General features: G+C 39.4%; 1 protein-coding gene across 1 annotated transcript; it reads left to right on the top strand.

The window, feature by feature from the left end:
- The first annotated feature begins 1624 nt into the window (after positions 1-1624).
- Positions 1625-14177, top strand: kcnj4 (potassium inwardly rectifying channel subfamily J member 4). The gene is made up of 4 exons (XM_082531835.1): positions 1625-1840; positions 3455-3767; positions 7984-8115; positions 9439-14177. Exons 3-4 carry the CDS (start codon positions 8093-8095, stop codon positions 11063-11065), a joined length of 1650 nt encoding a protein of 549 aa, XP_082387961.1. The 5' UTR covers positions 1625-1840; positions 3455-3767; positions 7984-8092; the 3' UTR covers positions 11066-14177.
- The last annotated feature ends 6288 nt before the right edge of the window (positions 14178-20465 follow it).

Genomic DNA, 20465 nt, shown 5'->3' with positions numbered 1-20465 from the left:
CATACTGTATAAAGTTAGATTGACACCCCTTGTTTAAACCATTCTACTTTGTTTATTTGTGGTTTAGATTTATATTGTGTATATTAGCATTTCAGTACATTATACTTAAAGGAACAGACCTACACAGTGGTCTAATTCAAACTAATTATGAATGTTAATGTGTGCCTGCCATTTAATGCTAATGCATTCAAGTTTCTTGGTGCTTTTTCCTGCTCTTGTGTGGCAATAATCCTTTGGTGAAGCTTTTGTGTACTTTATGTGTATTGGACTTTCTTTTTTCCTGTTTTTTTTGTTGTTGTTTTAGTCTTTGCCCTCTTAGACTGGCCTTTGAAATGTTTCATTGCTTTCGCTGTGTCTATTAACTTTAGAAACCTTGACTCCAGCTTCTGTTTATCTCTATGTCGCTGCTCCTAATAGCAACATGTCTCCGTCCTCCTCCTTGTTTCTCATCTGAGCAAATGCAACACCCACATCTGTATTCAAAGGAGGAGATTTTGAAATGAAGCACCCCTCCACTGACTCCTGCTCTATAATTTAGGTAGAAGAGGAGGAGAGCAAGACTTAGAGAAAAGCACGGAGGAGTGAGGGGCCTAAAGAGGAGCTAAGGGTGAAGGTGGACTGGGAGGAAGAAGGTTTCCATAGAAACAGCTTTGCTCAGTTTAATATCTGATATAGTGATGCGGATTCTGCATGAAGGCAGCTAAACTAGCAAACGTCTCCTGAGATTTTTCTTTTAAATCGTGCAAACAGACAAAAGAAGGTCTGAAAAGTACATTGAAACTGTTGAGGGGAGTTTGAGGTCTGCTGCTTCCCTCAGACTGAAACTATATTAGTTTCCATTTTCATTTTTGGAAACTCCACTCTGCTGTGTTTCAGGAAATATATTCTGTTTACTCCTCTATAATTATTCCTGAAGGGGTGCAGAGGCTCTGCAGCAACAGTGGTTTTACAGGTGTAGTCACAAACAGAAGTATCCCAAAGTATCCTGTAGTTGTCTGTAATTTCATGATAGTCGGTTCAATATTAGGACTTTCAACTCAAAAACATAAATAGCCTATTATCATGGTAGAGAAAAGGAAGAATGTAATGTTGTACAGACATTTATGGTGTCCAGTCAGTGAATCATAATGACTGTAATTCATCATGATTCACTGTTTCGAAATCATGAATGTCTGAAGAAAATTAGGAGTCACTCTGCTGAGTAGACATTGAGAATTTCACTGAGAAGCAGAAAAAAACAAAACAACTGAAGTTCTGGTTATAAAAAGTCATAACATTTCAGTAAGGCAAGTCGGATTTATTTTTGGAGGATCATTAATATTTGTACAAATGTGAATAGAAATGTGATTTTAAATTGTTCCTGTCTGGACCACAGTGGTAGGCCAACAAAGTGACCATGCTGTTAAGGGAAATGGGAACCAAGAAGAGGCCGCTAGGAAAGCTGCAACTACCAAGTACCTGAAGAGGATCAGGCAAGTCCTGAGGAGTCAGTTGAATGGAAAGAACAAGATCCGGGCCATCAACACCTAAGCTCTGCCCGTGATCAGTTACCCTGCAGGGATAATAAGTTGGCTAAAGGAGGAGATAGAAGCCACTATCTCTATCAGCAGGCAAGGAAGCTCCTGACCATGCATGGATGGTTTATAGTCCAGGACCCTGAGGCTGTGCACTAAGCAGAAGGAAGGAGGCCAGAGTGCTAGAACCACAGTCCAGGATGAGACATCGAACATCAGGAAGATGGCCACGACTGACTGTGTGCGCAGTGAATACTTCAAGCTGCAGAAACCCAAGAAAAAGGAGGAAGAGGAGGAACCATCATGGAAGGACAGAGCCCTGCATGGTAAGTATCACCGGCAGATAGAGGAGGTGGCTGACATCCAGAAATCCAACCAGTGGCTGGACAAAGCTGGGCTTAAAGACAGCACAGAGGCACTGATCATGGAAGCACAGGCACAAGCTCTGAGCATCTATCACACCAGGCAAGACCCCAGGTGCAGGCTGTGTAAAGATGCCCCTGAGACAACCCAGCACATAAAGCAGGGTGCAAGATGCTAGCAGGCAGGGCATACATGGAAGTCCCGAGGTCAAAATGGGAGACGCCCCCAAGGGTGGACATGCAGACAGACAAAATGGTGATAGCTAACCGATCGGACATAGTGGTGGTAGACAAACAGAGGAAGTTGGCTGTAGTGATAAATGTGGCGATACTGAATGACAGCAACATCAGGAAGAGGGAACACAAGAAGTTGGAGAAGTACCAAGGACTCAGAGAAGAGTTTAAGAAGATGTCAAGGGTAAATGTAACAGTGGCCCCAGTGGTAATCGGAGCACTCAGGGCAGTGACCCCCAAGCAGCGTGAGTGGCTCCAGCAGATCCCAGGAACAACACCCAAGATTTCTTTCCAGAAGAGTGCAGTCCTAGGAACAGCTAAGATACTGCGATTATTAGTAATGAGTTAATGCAGTCGTTTTGTTAAACCCTTTGAATTAAAGCTGAAAGTCTGCGTTGACTATTTGATCTGCAATCACTGTGATAGTGTACAGAGGCAAAGCTACAAAATGTATAGACGTATCTGTATTAACTCGCTGATCATTGTTACTTTGAAATAATAGTCCAATAGTGAACACACCATATGCTCAGTCATACTGCATCATTAAGTTGGAAGTTCAGGAATATCAAATTAAAGATTTGCAGTAAAATATGATTATTATTATAATTATGATTTAAAAATGAGAATTTTCAATATATTACTGAGATTAATCACACATTCTGCTCAGATTCAGGTCAAACAACACTTTCAGCACCTAGGTAACAAATTTGCACTCCTTCTGGAATGACCACAGTATGTGAGAGGAAGCCTGCTGCTTTATCACAGTTAAAGTTAAACTAAACACAGGGACATGGACAAAGTTTCAAAGCTTAAATCCAGCGCTCTCTGCCTTTCGTAGCTCACTGTTGTTATAACCTTTGTCAGGTGTTAAGAACAAGCTGGAAAACATCTCTAGCACAGCTGTTCGGGAGTAAATGGAAAGCATTTACCGTCAAAGTGCAATTTGCGGCAACAGCCCTGTAATCATCAGGGTGATGCACAGTTTTAAACTGTGTTGGCAACTTGCTTAATCTCCAAGACCCCATATTTTTGTCTCCCACCTGTTGCCATTTTTGTTCCTTGAATAGACTTACTTCAGAAATCATGACTCAAATGAGTTCCTGCTTGCTTACATGGGCACATCAGGCATTACTCAACACCTACACAAGCTGAGAGCACACCAAGTGGATATCCATTTGGTGTCATTTCCTCTCCTTCCTCTCTTACTTTCTTTTGCTTTTTTTCTCCTCTCCTCTCCTCTCCTCTCCTCTCCTCTCCTCTCCTCTCCTCTCCTCTCCTCTCCTCTCCTCTCCTCTCCTCTCCTCTCCTCTCCATCCACCTCCCCCTCCCTCCCCCCATGCACAGCAGAGGGGAGATTGACACAGCGTTTTCAGGCTGTGGCGTATGAGTACAGTAGCAGAGGAGGGTGCGCACAGACAGGATTACCATCAACGAAGGAGGCAGCGGAGGACAGCAAAGGATTGAAGGAGAGACACGGCGGGGATGAAACGATGAATAAGCGATGAAGGAGTAACTAGAGGAAACTATTCAAAGAAAGGAAGAATTAAAGAAGTTGTCACACACCTTATGAACTTAAGGACGTTGGAGCTTTGCCCCGCAGAGTGAGAGCGAACTAAAAGTACAAGAAAAAGAAAGGAAACAACTGATCATTTGCAAGGTGAGAGTAACTCCTGCTCAAATGCCAATATTTAAGTATCAGAAAGATTTGCTGAAAAACAGTTTGATAAACCGAACTTTGAATACATTTATGTGATAACTTTGCTTGTATTTTAGAACTTTGGTAACCTCTGATGACAGACATGAAGAGCAGCTTTTAGTTTTGCATGCGGACAGCGCACTGTTTCGCAGAGATCAACCCAGAATAAGCACTGCGTCAGACGTACTCAAAGCTCGGGCATCATGGAAACTGCTGTGTAGGGTTAGGTCACACTAGTCATTCAAACACTGCAAATCTCTACAACCCTGGCGAAGCTTAAATGCATCACATGAAGACATATCAAGAATCATCAGGTATAAATATGCCCGAAGACAGTGATGCTGTCCACCTGTTGATCTTCTTACGCACCTGTCTTATGTTTTTATGCAATCTCATCAGAAGGGAATCATTGTTTCTGGAGCCTTCAGAAAAAGGAGAGGAACAGCCTCATTGTATCTTCCACATCTGCAGAGTAAAGTGAAGGAAAAGGGAACAAATTATCCACTGATGGCTCCACAAAGATGGAAGAAGTTGAAGGGATCCTCTGACACAATCTTCATAATGATGCAAACACATTTTCTTTTGCAGAAAATGCTAAACATGTGGACAACAGTGTGCAGGAACTTTAATATAAAATAAAACTTCTTAGTTTGTATGAAGGACAAATTGATTAATTATCCTCGATTACATCACTGTGACCTAGTCTCGTCAGGCTAATAAACGCTGGTAATCCTTTAGGTCAGTTAAATTGAATAAACTGTAGTGAGACATTTTATTCCAAAAAAACTGACTACATTGTTCAGAGACATGACTGAGATATCAGACAACTAACTTTAAACGGTCAATAGACTTGAGCTGCTGCAGATGAGCAGTCGCCATAGTGACCTTTCTCTATCTGCTCATGAGAATAAAGAGAAGTTAGGTGGGATCAAGGTAAATGTGACCTGTGACTAAGTGTCATTGCTGCTTTTAAAACTTTGTCATCACTTTCAACCCGATGTGTTGCAAAATGATCATGTGGTCAGTTTGTATAACCGGCCTGAATCGTGAACCAGAAAATACAATATGTTATGCAAAAATTAAAATAGGACAAAATAGGAAAAAAAACCCAAACAAATCTGAATTGAAGCCAAGATGGAGGATGTCTGGGATGTGAAGATAGCGTGGGAATAATTCTCTTCATGGCTACTGCTGATGCTTTGTAGGTACTGAGGTGAAACCAGGGTATGTATTGATTAGCTTTCACAGAAGAAAGAGAAGCAAAGAGAAGTGGGATGACTAACTAAAAACAGTCTTTTTGATAAGATTATCAAAGTTATTGATCAAAACCTGAATAATCAAATTCCACGACAGTGAAAATAAATGATAGTTTAAGGCAACAATTGAAAAATAGTTCCTGTATATACAGAGTTTGAAGGTTAGCTTGTTGTATTTGAGTAGTTTTCAGTTTACTTCTAATTTTGTCTTCATGCAGAAAACATTTATATGCAATGTCATTTGCATTTGTTCACAAAGTCTTTTAAGGACACTGAAGCCACTTTCCTGTTTTCAACAATCAACGCATGATGACCAGCGATCAAGATCCTTGTGCATGATGACTGCTTCATCTGAGGCTGTATCTGATATAAAGCATGTCTGACATCTGATATAAAGCTCTGGCATTCGCACTGAAAATATTACTTTTCTTAGTGGCTGACAATGTCGTTTATCTCATCAGGGGCCATTATCAAAAGCTTTCGGGGAAATGAACACTTGAGCATCCTAATTTCCTTCTTATCACCCAGCTCACTTACCTCTTTTTTTAATCTTTGCTGAGTCTAATAGCCAGAAAGTCCCCAAGTTGCGAAGCAACATGTCTGCATTTGCATGTGCAAAATGTGCTATATACAAACATATATACAAACAATATATTCATAATTACAGCAGGGTTCCAACCAAAAATTACTTCAATATGAATGAGTCAGATAATGACACCCTTAATCTACAATTGAATACAGTAATTAGACCAAAAATCTAAATTCAAAAGGTACGTTTGATTTTGCATGTTTAAAAAAAGGCAAAAAAAAAGAACTAAATCCTCATATGTGAGGAAATGAAACCATAAACATACCCTATATTTGCACAACTCATACACAAGCTTTAACAGAGACTCTTCCTTCTTATAACGTTTTAATCTGGATTATTTTCCAGACATATGCTAAAAATGTAAAATGCGAGAAAATATGTCTTTTTGAAATTTTATCATTCATATTTTTGTGATCAGTGTGGTTCTATTGCCCTCAGTGCAGTATGAACTTATTTGGGAAATAGGCAGGCGAAAGTAAAACATCCAAACTCTGCAGGGCTCCTCTCGTCCTCATTTGTGTTTTCACTCAGTGATGCAGATCAAAAGCCTGCACTGAGTGTCACCTCTTAGCGCCCATTTAAACATATTTAAAGTCACATGTAGCTGTTGTGTTCCTGCCCTTGCACCCTTTCTCTCATTCCACCCCTCCCTCCCTCTCTGACTCATTTTATAAGAGCACTTAATACTGTATACTGCCCCCCTCCACGCACACACACAGCTGGTGACTCTCTCCACTTCCCTCCATCCCCTAAATGCCAGAGGAGATGTGTTCCTATGGAAACTGACATCAGAAAAAAAAATCCCCAGTTTTAGGTGGTGACCATTAACTGGTTTGTATTGTGTGTGTCTCATCACTGCTTCAACACTTTGGTACCTGCACTCTGCCAGCCCTCCTGTTCATTACAGCTTAGAAACCTTTTGCACTCAAAGGGAAGCCTTAGAGCTTATACACTGCTGGCTCACTGAAACAGACACAAGCTAGGAGATCTGCAAAATCATGCTGTTAGCTGGAAGTTAGCCTGAGTGGAGGCAGACACACACTACTTATTAAAAATCGAATCCCTGCAATCAGCACTTACAGACATTTCTCTATGTGTATGTGGTTTCCAGTGAACTCTCTGGTTGATTAGGAGAAATGATTAAAGCCTCCGACCCCGTCTTACAGAGAAACAAAAATACAGTTTCATGTGACACCTGAAAATTCAAGAAAAGTCAGTGTCACTTTGCTAATTTATTCTCTTATTTTACTATATTTTGAACTAGAAATCACGTAAAAAAAAAAAAACTCAGCTCAACACATGCATTTGATTCTGATGCCCGATATAGTGTTATATTATCGATATAAGCTACACTATAGACAGATATAGACAGTTTTGCGCCTTTAGATCGGGCCCCATATGTCTTAAACAAATAACTGCATAAACTTTTATTTTCAATTAAAGATGCATAAGATGCAAATAGTCTCACAAACAGCTCTCTGACATTGCAGATGTGCTAAATAGATACAAAGAGAGAGTTTAATAGTAAACGCATTGTTCAAAAAATTTCAAATGACTTGTCTGACTGGATTTCTTTAGTCTGAAAAGCTTCTGAGAAAATAAAAGCACAATGGTGAACACAAAATGCAAATAAACTGTGTCATAGTAAGGTATGTGAGTCTTGGAGGGGTGGGAGGTAAGTTCATGCTACTATCCTTGATCTCTTGGTCTGGGTGTAGCAGTAATATAACACACTGGCTGCAATCAGGTTTGTAACATGTAATTTTGCTAGGTTGCCAAAGTATCTGTCAAACTCATTTTAGTTCATAGGCCACAGATCCCTTCATGTGATTGCAAGTGGACTAAAACTTTTAAAAAAAGAAAAAAGAAATCAGTTTTTTTTATTGTAAAGAAGTAGAGGTGCATTTTATCAGCATTAGCATTTGATAACAAAGCAAATGACAACAAGCCTGGGATGTCTTGGGAAAAAAGGCACAGGTTTTCAGTTTCAGTCCATTTTCTGTAATTAAAAAGAAAGAAAACGCTCCTTAAATTAAACAAAATATGCTGCCTTCTTCAGTGTGCGATGCCAGGCTGTGGTTGATGTCTTTGTCAGTGAGAAGACTTTAAAACTTCAGATGACTTCTTTTTGCTTTGTCTGTTACACTCATGCATCCTCATGGGAACCACATTTTAACTCACAAAACCAAAACCATGCATAGACTACTATTCCTCAGATTTTCCACTCATGCATTACTATTATGCAAAATATTAAATGTGGTGAGGTTGGTTTAAAAAAGCAAGACAGCAACCATCACATGACAGTTTCTGTTGAATTTTATGCTTCTTCCAGGGGTCTCTTCAGTGGCCTGAACACCACCTGCTGTGAAGAGACCAGATGTTTGGGAGTAGGACACAGTTTGGCCTCCCACTGTGGCCCTCTACCTGTGATCACTGGTGCCATGGGAACAAGTAGAGCCAACAGGTGAGCCCAGTAATATCAGCCTGATGTAAATTTACTGATGCGGACCATTGGTCTTTGAACTCATTTTACTTGGTGTTGCTGGAATTGTAGCATCTCATTATTACTGTATCAGCTCTGTTTGGGCAGCTATCTTTGAATTCTCAGCTTCATCTCATTATTTCCTGACTAATTTGTAGAGGATCAAAGACTGCTGCGTTCACTGAAACAATTTCATCCTTTTTTAATTTGAACATTGGTTGGTTTAGAAGTATCCAACCGTCCGGTGAGAATGGGCTTGTTAATTTGGGTTGGCAGGATGAGTCAGGACCAGCTCAGGGATATTTACAGTAAGCAGATCCTTAGAAAAGGCCAAGGCCGTCCTACGCTGTCCTGACCAGCGGCACATGAAGAGCTCTCGGCTTCAGGTAGCTGCAGCAGGTCTCGCACAGTGAAGAAGGAGGTTGCCTTGATGTACTATGCACTATGTTCATTTTTTTCCATTCTGTGTGTAAATCAATAGTCGGACACCTTATTTTTTGAACACACAACACCTAATTTCTTTCTTCTTTAACTGCTTGTTGTGACTTAAATATACCAAGGCGGTTCTTATGGATTTCATTTTGTCTTACAGTTTTGTGTCTTGCGAATCAGCATGATGTTTACCCCCAGCACCACAACCGCTCACATCCCCACCCAAGAAAAACAACACATAACATCGATTTGTCATTGTCAACATAAACTTAGCATCTCTCAAACAGAGCTCTCAAGTGTCAGTGGGTCAATGAATGATTAATAGAGTGTTAACACTCATTTACATATGATGAAGTGCCCCCACAGTACAGGCATGTCCATCCCAAAATGATTTGTCTGACTGACACTGAGTCACGTATAATCCTATAATCTGTGATGACAGCGATCCTTCTCACGCAGCTAAATTGAACTCACCTTCCTAGCAGGTAATCCTCTATGTAAAGGAGATGCTGATACACTCAGGTGAAGATGAGTTTGGTCAATTTAAGTAGACCATTTGTGACTCTGAGTTCAATATATGTTTTGTTTTATGACTGGAGTCATAAATGTTACTTGATGCTGACCTTCCAATCTGACTGGACTGAGAATGAGTAAAAAAAAAGCAGCCAATGTCTAAGGACAAACTTTGAAAAGAGCTTCAGAAACCCAGAGAACTATTTCTCAACACCCCTTCAAAAATTGGAATTGGAAATTCTGGAGCTAATTGGAAGCAACAGATAAAGAAAAGAGTTTTGCACAGTACGCCACAATCAACTAAGAATAAAAGAAAAAAAAAATACAATTTTTAATCCAAGTCCCTTTTTTTCCTGACAGGTACAGCATTGTGTCTGATACTTTACCAGAGGAAGAAAGGCAAAAGATTTCTAGCTTAGGACTCCATAACGGCCACAGTTCACCCAGATTCAGACTGCACTTGGCCTGCACCTCAGAAGGAGAAGACAGGAGGAGGTCAGGAACCTCCGCTATCGTGCCCAGCACGACGGAGCAAGGAGTGATGAACAACTACAACGGAAAGGTTCTGACAAGGGGCTCCAACCAAGTACGGAGCCGATTTGTGAAGAAAAATGGACAATGTAACGTTGTGTTCACCAACATGGAAGAAAAGGGGCAGCGCTTTCTAGCTGACATCTTCACCACCTGTGTGGACAGCCGCTGGAGATACCTGTTGGCTGTATTCTGCACCAGCTTTCTTGTCTCCTGGCTGTTTTTTGGTTTAATCTTTTACACTGTTGCCCTGGCACATGGGGACTTTGAAGAGCACCCTACACTGAAGGGTGATGGACTGACACCTGGAGGTCTGCACGGAGCCACATCTGGACATACAACTGGAGAGCAAGCACAAAGGATGCCCTGCATACTTCATGTTCAGGGGTTTATTGGGGCGCTCCTGTTCTCCATGGAGACCCAAACTACTATCGGTTACGGATGGCGCTGTGTTACCGAGGAGTGCCCTGTTGCTGTAATAACAGTGGTGATACAGTCCATAGTAGGCTGCATCATTGACTCTTTCATGATTGGCACCATTATGGCCAAGATGGCTCGGCCAAAGAAGAGGAACCAGACCCTCATGTTCTCCAAAAATGCTGTCATTGCGCTGCGTGATGGCAAGCTGTGCCTCATGTGGAGGGTGGGGAACCTGCGGAAGAGCCACATTGTGGAGGCTCACGTCCGTGCCCAGCTCATACGTTCGTATGTCACAGCTGAGGGCGAATTCATCCCTTTAGAGCAGATGGACCTCAATGTGGGCTATGATGAGGGCACAGACAGGCTGTTTCTAGTATCTCCACTGGTTATAGTCCACGAGATAGACAAAGATAGCCCCTTGTATACTCTGAGCCGAGCTGATCTGGAGGCAGATGACTTTGAGGTCGTTGTGATCCTGGAAGGAATGGTGGAGGCCACAGCCATGACCACCCAGTTCCGTAGCTCCTACCTTTCCAGAGAGATCTTCTGGGGCCACAGGTTTGAGCCTGTGATCTACGAGGACCGCGACCGCTACAAGGTAGACTACGCACGCTTTCACAAGACATACGAGGTGCCGTCAATGCCCCATCTCAGCGCCAAAGAGCTGGATGAAGCTGCGAGCAAGGCTTCTTCCGCTGCTTCTCCTGCGTCTGCATGCAGAGCCACAAAAGACTTGATCCCCATGTCACTTAACGCTTTCTGCTATGAGAACGAGGTGGCATTGAGCTGTGGGGAGGAAGAGGATGATATATTTGACTCTTCTCAGATTGTAGGGAAGGAGAGGGCAGAGGAGAGAAGGACTTCAGTTTCTGTTGACTTCCAAAATATGTTCCACGACAACTCGACCGTGACTTCAGGCAGTCACAATGTCATGTGTGTTCTTGACATGGACAATAACCAGATGGAGTTTGATATCTTACAGACTGCAATTCCTCTTGATCCAGTGACCTATAAGAGCGAGCAAGAGATTCAGTGAGAAGGGGGAGGGTATGGTCTCCCATGCTCCTCCTGTTTCTCGACCTGTTTTCTGCATGTCCCATACCCCTTTTGCCTTTCCAGTGTTATTTTATATTCACATTCAGTGGCTCAAAAGTACGAAATGTTTCCTAAATAGTTTTGTGATGGAATTTCTTAGAGCTTTTGTCAAAGGTTCTTTGTGCAGAATAAGTCTGGCTTTTTTTATTTTGGCTCCCGACAGGATTTTGGCTCTTTTATTATGATTTGACAAAGGAAAGCACAGTGGCAGAAAAGCCCACAAACTTGGACTAAGAAATGTATATTTTGCATAATTAAAATGTTCTTTATCTTAACTTAATTTCTATGTGAACATAAACAATATATTTTATGAAAGAAATAGCAATTCTGATTTGAATTCTCTTTATGAAGAGAACCGAAGTTCTTCAAGTTTTATGCTCGATAAACTTCAGCCGGTTCGTGGATCATCATGCTGGCAATAGTTTCCCACATTGTCTTTTATATTCCCATTTGTATTGAAGCTTGTTTCTACTGCTGAAAGAAGTCAGAATATTTGACTTACAAATGTACATTGAAATGGAAAATATTTGTGCGCTGCAAATGTTGAAATTTACAGGAGAGAATCTTCTATATAAACGTTCATTCAAGTATATTTCCTAAAACTGCCCTATAATAAGTTATTTAGCATACATTATTGATAAACTTTTTGATTTTGTACAGTAGCAAAAAAAATTCTAAGTGCAATCACTAAGTGTAACAGAAGATGTTTCCTGAAGAACGTAATAAAGTTTCCTTAAGATAAACTTAGAGGGATGTCACTGGATTTAAAATCTAATGTTTAAAACATAGTTTTGAGCTTAAAGTTGATTTGTTAAAATGCTTAATTTTATTAGTGTATCAAGACTAAAATAACTTTATTAAGTTTTTGATAATGATTAAAAAGCAGAGTACACTATAAAAAATTGTGTAAAAAAAAAAGAAGGGGGAAATGTCCTGGTAATTTTCTGCCATTACATTTTTAATGGAGGTTTGCGTATTTGGTAACTGGTAAAATTATTGTGTGATTAAAAAATACACAAAAAAAATCCTTAAAAAGTTCATATGGAAAATGATTTCATTTTAAACCAGCACATTTCACTGTATTTTTACAGATTTTGTTTTTACTGTGCAGATTTCTTGATCGCTCCTTCTGAGGATTTCTTTCTTGGTTTGTTTCTTGCGGAGGTTGCAGGCTGTGATTACAGAATCAATACTGAGAATCGGCTTCAAAACACATTTGCTCTGTTACTGTCCGCCAAAGAAAGGTGTGGTGTTGGATAACAGTGGCCCGTGTACAGTACTTGCGTCTATGATAGTAGGAAGCACAACAGGAAACAAAGGGACGGAGGCTGTTTGTGCAGTCTCAGGAAGTGCAATAAGTATTTGGATGTGGGTGGACGGGATTATTACTGATGTCTTATGAATTGTTGCAGACAAAGTTGACATGATGATTGTATGATAGATGACATGAGAAATAAGTTTCCAATATTTACTGGGAAAGCATGCTGAGAGAGCCAAATGATATGATAGATGATAAAAGTTTACCATGGAAAATACTAAAATACCTGTAAATAAACATTATTTACTTTACTGATTGTATCGTCAAATATTTCCCATCAATTAGTTTCAGACTGAGGCCTGAACAAATATTTGTAATATGTTTACCCTGTGGCTTTTACATGCAGTAATCAGACTGTACCGACTACAATATTCAGTCTGATGGTTTTTATTTTATTTTATCTTATTGTTTTGTTTTGTTTATTGAGACTTTTATGAGTTTAATTTTTTTTTTTTTTGCTGACTGCTAGCAGGCGTGTTTGTTTTGTATTAATGTGAATGTGTGGGAGAGAGACTGGATGTAGAAACGATGTGCATCTGAGCAACAAACAGTAAATAGTTTTAGTTTTCATAATGTTTTATTGTCAAAATTCTCAATCCAGATAACTAGGATTATACAAAGCATATGTAAAGCAACTCAACTGACAAACATACACTGCCAGCCAAAGTAAAATACTTACTATGGTTTAATGAATTCAACACTGCAGGATGACAAAATAAAAAATACAAACATAACTGACTTTTAAATAACTTACACTTTGATGTGCATATCAGTTTCACGTTTATCATCATGTTTATTCATATTTATAAATGTTTTTGACAGTACAGTGCAAGTTTTGGTGTAAATGTTTTTTTGTTTGCCCTGGTACATCTTGTAAATAAGACTGAAATTACTGTATCCATAATAATTTTCTCAAACATTCATATGAAATGCATATTTAACACACTTAAATTCAAATTTTACAATTGTGTGAATTTGATTTGACAAGGACACCTTAAAATACGGAGGACCAAAACATTACTTAATTAAATTAACATATTAAATGAAAATGTGCCTGATTTGGCACATTTGATGGCATATTCATTTAGTTACTGAAAGCAGGTGAGCCACCGAGATGCAATAAACAAGTAAAATTGGAGTTCTGGACTTCTGATTCTGACTTTTTTTAGTGTGGTTGTTCGTGTAATTTCTGAAATTTTACTTTATATTTATTTATTGAGACATATACATTGTTGGTTTTGGTTCTCCATATTTAAATGTCATCAGATTCTGATTAAAATGTTGTTAAATTTCTATACTTGTGTACAGATTATTTTGACATGAACATGGGCAAAAAAAATACAATTTTAAGTTACTCTGAAATTCTTAAGTTATTTTAAAAATAAAAAAGTGAAAACACATTTTTCACAAGGTTTTGACTGGCAGTGTATAAAAGTCTTTATGCAATGTCAGTTCTGGATTGTGTAATACTTGACAAGAATGGGTGTTAACTTAACAAGTATGTGCTTTGTATCCTTTGCTATAAAGTCTTCCTGCTTTGTAGAAATCAAATGATTTTCCATTCCTTCCTTGGGGATTAACACACGCACTGAGCAAACTACTGTCAGACTGAAATAAGCTGAAAAGATTTAAAAAAAAAAAACAAAAAAAAAAAACCCTGAAGTACAAAGCACTTTATTCTTTCTTGTACATTTTTTGATGTTGCAAATAAATATTTCTGTAATTATGTCTGTAATGCTGTTCTCTGCTCTCTCTCTCTCTCTCTCTCTCACACACACACACACACACACACGCACACACACACGCACACACGCACACACACACACACACACACACACACACACACACACACACACACTCCTTTCTAGTGTATGCACTGAACTCCTCTGCACTGTTTGCCATTCCTCTCCGCAGCCACTAGATGCCTCTGCAGGCGTTTCCATCACACGAGAAGTGTATTGCTGCTTTTAAGTGCAACCTAAATTTATAATTTTGTTTTTCTTAAAGGCAAAACTATAAAAACGAAATATATCACTGGAAAAACAAGAGTTTTGGCCTCAGATAGTTTGATGTAATTTCAAATGTCTGCCTTTTTGCACTAAAGGGCATTGCCCTGGGTGTGGCATCTCACAAGGGACACCACAATGGTGCCAGAGAGCTGAAAGCATCATCATTATAACATATCACTTGATAAACAGAGAGAAAATGTGACTCAGATTTTGATGGGTTTTGGTCTTTTTTTAAACTTGTGAGGTTCTTTTTATAGGATTGTTTTTTATTAACAGGAAAACTTTTATGAACCTCATTAGAGGTTTCACTGATGAGAAGACACAAGTTATGTTTGAATGATTCAAAAGGTACAAGCTTTAAACTCACGGCAGCATTTCCTGCTGCATTAAAAATATCTGACCCCCCAAAAAGCAGCTATATTTTCAAATGACAGTAATCACAGCAGGCCATGGTACATATCACATGATTAGCTTTCAGTGCTACAAAGCACAATCCTAGTGACTGATAAATGTTCAAAGGGCTCTAAAGTGTGCATCCATCCAGAGTCACATGTCTGTTGTGTTTTCCTCTGAGATGGATGGTTTGACCAGACAAAAGAAAATCAAAGGAATATCGGCAGAAACTCGGAATGAAAGCAAGCACGTCAAACCAGACTGATCATTGTCTTTAAATGCATATTTGTTTGAATCAAAGGAACAGATTGACAACTGAAGACCCCTAAGGGTAATTTTTTATCCAAAATAGGTCATTTACACATATAAAGCACACATTTTGTTTCTGTATGCAAAGCACGGGTGGAGTTAGTGATAGCTGGATTCTCTTAAGTATCCCGTAAAGCTATGACAGAAATCCTGCACAAAAGCAGGCCAAGTGGACTTCAGCTATTATCGATACACCTGTGCAATCCTAAACTCTGACAACTCAAAATATCTGCAGTATTTAGTGACTAAAAGAGATGATCTAAGGTTATATTTGAAGTTCTCTGTTCAATGTCCAGGGACACTATACCATCATGCATTGTGATGAACAAAAAAGTAACAGACGGATGAGAGGAAGCAGCGAAACAACTTCAACTGATGACGCTTAAAGTCGTTTTTTTTTTTACTTATAAAAAAAAGTATTTACTGTTTATTCGTTTTAATCTGTCATATTTCATTTGTGTGGCAGAAATAACATAATAATAGTGCAGGAATAACAACCTATTTCTGTATGTAGGAAAGAGGGGATAAGGATTGATTTGGGAAGCAAGGCATTTGTCTGCTGTCAAAATGAAGATTAAACTACAGAAATTCAGTCACTTACATATTTAGGAAATATAAATATGCTGTGTTTTCTCAGATGTATTTATAAAGCTTTAAAACTATTTTGGAATCGGATCAATTCAAAACAACATTGTAGGATGGAGACATAACACTTTTGAAATATTCTAGTCTCGGAGACTTCCAAACTTTCCAGATCTGATGACTTCATGATAATTTAGCCAAGAAAGTTTGCAAAATTAATGCAAGTACTGGAACTTCTTGTGCAATGGAAGCCAGCGCCCTCTGCTGGACAAGTACTAGAAATTTGTTCTTGACTGGACCTTTTTCATCGGCGACATTCTAGTTTGATGGAAAAGATTGTGTGCAAAGAGGGAAGAAAACTGACTGGCTTCTAATAACTTCATGGACAGCAGTACCAGCAATCTTTTACACTTCTAGTCAAGCGTGTCTAGATGCAAACTCTCTATGAATCTTATCCAACTATGCAAAATTACTGCTTCTGATAACGTAAAAATGCAGAAAATCCAACATGACACAAACAAGCAATGGTATGTTGATGTCATTTGGTCGATCAATCAATGGAAGTTGATTTTAAGTCACAGTCAAAGATCAGTCCTACACACTGACTATGGCCAATTTAGAATCACATAGAGAGATAAATATATCCTTTTTGGAGTCTTAATGATGTAAAACTGATCCACTGATTTGCAATTCAGCAGGGTGTAGTGTCTTTCAGGTCTAAATACAGAGCAGACCTCCTAATGTTACACATTTGACGAGTAACTATAAAGGGAATCCAGCTTCTCAGTGCATAAGTTATTTCTGCAAATATGGGTGCTTAATAAAAGGGGTCACACTGACGGGCTGCTTACAACATTAAGAGTTGTGAGACCTCACAGCTGATGTTAATATACTAATATCCAAAATGCATTTTGTGGGTTTCTGATTAAATAATTTCTCTCAACTTTCCTGTCTTCTCACCGACTTCTTAATTATATGCCATCTCTGTCTGTCAGTCTAAAGCATTTCCCATGCACAAGAATCCTGACAGCAAAAACAGGCGACCTCTGAGCCACAGGAGAAGTGGAGAAGCATTGAAAATGAAAAGAGGGACAGGAGGATGAAGGGGCAAGCTGCTCAGTAACCTCGGGCCTCGAGGCTATCGGCTTTTCATTAGCGAGTCAGTGAGTGAGTGAATGAGCGCAATCCTTGGAATGGTAAAACAGGAGAAGCCGTGCTGGGCCACGTCGGCTATTAGGGTGATTTGGGGGCTCCCACTGACTCCCATTGTGCATTGTCTCCAGAGTGAGCAAATGAGGCCCAACAGTAAGCCTTTGTGTGGGACATTTAACTGCCGTTTAGCATGCTAATTATGGGAAATGTGTGTTTCTCTGTGTGCCAGCAAGTATCCATCATGTTCTGGTCTCTTCCATCTCTCTCCTGGGATTTACGCTCTTCCAGCTCCTCTCTGTCTCCGTTTTCTATCTTTCCCCAAGGCACCAAGCCCCACTGATCTCAGAGTCACTGCCTGACCCCGGTTGAAGCTCCTTTCCTGTTGTGTCCATCTTCTTCATTTTCTCTCTTCATTCCTAATCCTCTTCTTTTCCCCCCTCAGTGTTATTTATTTTTTACTTATCAGCTGTTTCTGATTATGCCATGCTTGGATTCGTTTCGCTTTCGCTCGATCGTTCAAACATTAAGCCTCTCTTAAAGTCTGTATAGGACATTATCCTCACATTTAGCCACGGAAAATTTCATCTTCAGACATGCCCTTCTTTGATGACTCCTTCTGAAAAGTTTAGCCTGTGCTTCCTCTGTATTTCTTTTTATGTATTATAGGTGTATGACTCCAGATTCCCAAATTATTTTGGCCTAAGAATTCCAAGAATGAGGATGACAAACACATTTTCAAGATATATTTTTTCTTTTAAACACATGAAAATCCAATCAAAATCTTAACCATTGGATTTTCTTATTTCAGCATTTCAGTAAGGCTTGCATTTTAATAATATTATGTCCGAAAATGTGGAATCTGCATTCTTTCTAATGCCCAGAAGTGGGCGACACATGTGGCTACATAAAGCCGTCTGATTCTATAGAAGTCTATGAGAAGACGTCCCTACTTCTTACTTCATTTATGACTTTAGTACACACGTTTCAGTCTCAATCGCTACCTGTAAGTCACACTCAAGACAAGATTATGTTTATTTTGTAAATGAAGCTCTAATTGTTTATGTCAGGATCATAAATTATTAGCAAAAGTTTAACAAAAGTATCGCCTAAACTGTTTAGGAATGACAGCCATTTTTATACAAGTTCCCACATTTTCAGAGACTCAAACATAACTGAACAATTGACTGACAAACAGTTTCATGATCAGGTCAGGTGCTCATTTTATTCAGTGACAAATTACGCTGCTTAAAGTGCTGAATTCCAAGTTATGATCTTTCATTAGGGTCACTGAAATCTTTAAATATGAGGTCCAAAGAAATGTCCATGTAAATGAAGGAGGTCACCATTAGATCAAAAAACGAAACTAGACCTATCAGAGAGATAGCAACAACTTTAGGAGTGGCCACCACAACAATTTAGCTCATTCTTACCATTCTGACCAGCTCAGCAACACCAAAAGGCCTGAAAGACCATAGAAGACAACTGAGGTGCAGGATGATGGTTAAGAAAAACAACTTCACAGCATCTAACCATGTGAAGAACATTCTTAGGGCGGTAGGAGTAACACTGTTAAAGTCTACAATCAAGAAACGTCTCAAAGGGTTTGAATTGTACCAGAATGACAGGAAACGAAACGTCTAATTGAGACCAGTTCATGATCTATAGCAGGGGTGGGGAACTCCAGGCCTCAAGGGCCGGTGTCCTGCAGGCTTTAGATCTCACGCTGTGTCAACACAATTTAATTACGATGATTAGTTCATTACCAGGCCTCTGGGGAACTTCAAGACATGTTGAGGAGGCAATTTTAGCATTTAAATCAGCTGTGTTGGATCAAGGACGCATCTAAAACCTGCAGGACACCCTGATCTATAGTGTGACCTGTCATCTGATCATCTGTCAAACATAGCAGAGATAGTTATGGCATGGGCATGCATGGCTGCCAATGGAACAGGGTCTCCATTGGTTTATTGATGATGTGGCCGCTGACAGAAGCAGCAGGATAAACTGTGAAGTGTACAGGGCTGTACTCTCTTCTCAGATTCACATTCAAATGCTGTAAAACTGATCGGGCAGCTCTTCGCAGTGCAAATGGACAATGACCCAAAGTGTGCTGCAAAAGCACCCCAAGTTTTTCTCAAGGCAAAGAAATGGGATATTCTTCACTGGTCGAGTCAGTCACCTGATCTCAGCCACTAAATGCCAGTAGAGCATGCTGTTCTGTTATTAAAGACAGAACTGAAGGGTGGGAGAGCCACAAACAAGCACCAACTGAAGGTGGCTTCAGTAACACAGCATTTCATGATATCCACGCATTCCAGGCCTATTAAACGCAATCCTTATATTTATGTTAGTTTGATCAATTACTTTTGAGTCTAGGGGGACTCAAAATGGGCGACTGTGTGTAAAAATGCTGGTACCCATTGAAGTTGAAGGTCTACACTTCAATCAGACATTGATATTTGATTTAAAATCCACCGTGGAGGCAGTACCAAAAACACACCCCAAAAAATCACTATCCAAAAACCTATGGACCTGATTCTAAATGTTGCTATAAATTCCTGGACGATAGGCTCCTGCAACCCTTTACTGGATCAGTGGAAGAAATGGACTAAATTCAGTTTAAGATCTTTTTATCTTATTTTTGTTGTTGTTGTTGTGTTGGTTCTTTTACTCGTCATGGGAGGCAAATTCAGAAACTGAGTCTTACTGCTACTAACTTTACTGTAGGATGCAAAATTAATGGTTTTCACTGGTTGAAACAGGCCATTTAAATTTTCTCTTTACTTTGTTGAATGCCACATTTAAATGACTGTCTACAATCCATTTCCACAACAGAGCCCTCATATGTGTGGCATTCACAGGGTGTCTTCAGTGTACAGTGAGCTGATGTCAGTTAAACAGCATTATTTCAGATGATTCGGAAGAAATTGAAAGAGCGCGACAGAATCAATGAGAAATGTCACTCACTGTTTACACAACAAGGGCAGCTTTGTTGGACCTGATAACTCGAACCATTACTTTGATGTCATTTGTCATCTGAATGCTTTATACTGTGAGTAATGAAGTTACAGATGCTGAACTTCAATCATGTCCATTACTCAAGCCAGGAGACAAGTTCTGAGGCTAACTGCTGTGCTGGGATATTTGCAGAAACATCATGGAAATAGGGAGCTTCATCTAAAGAAGAGGTCAATTAATTTTTCCTGTGGGGCCGCCTCTGTGGAAGAGTGGACTCAGTTCTGCTCAGTATTATTATTTTTATCTCTTTATAAGCTTATTGGTTCAGCTCTCCACAATAGTTCCAGTTTTTCATGTGTACCCTTCAACCCAAACAAAATAAAACCATGCACTGATCTTGGTTTTTGAGTGACCTTTGTAGGAAAGACTGTGGCCATGGAAGAAAATAAAGAAAAAGAAAATTTAAGAAATAATTAATTTGCAAAAATGAATTTGCAATTTGAGTTCACCAACTTTTGTAACACTGTAGCTACAAAACATTCACTTAAAAAATGTTAACTGAACTAGAACTCGTGGCTGTGTTTGTGCCTACAGGAGTATTTTAATACAATTATGTATGG

This window comes from Aulonocara stuartgranti (assembly GCF_965226115.1).
Source record: "Aulonocara stuartgranti genome assembly, chromosome: 4".
Lineage (NCBI taxonomy): Eukaryota > Metazoa > Chordata > Actinopteri > Cichliformes > Cichlidae > Aulonocara > Aulonocara stuartgranti.
This window is presented reverse-complemented; position numbering and strand designations above follow the sequence as displayed.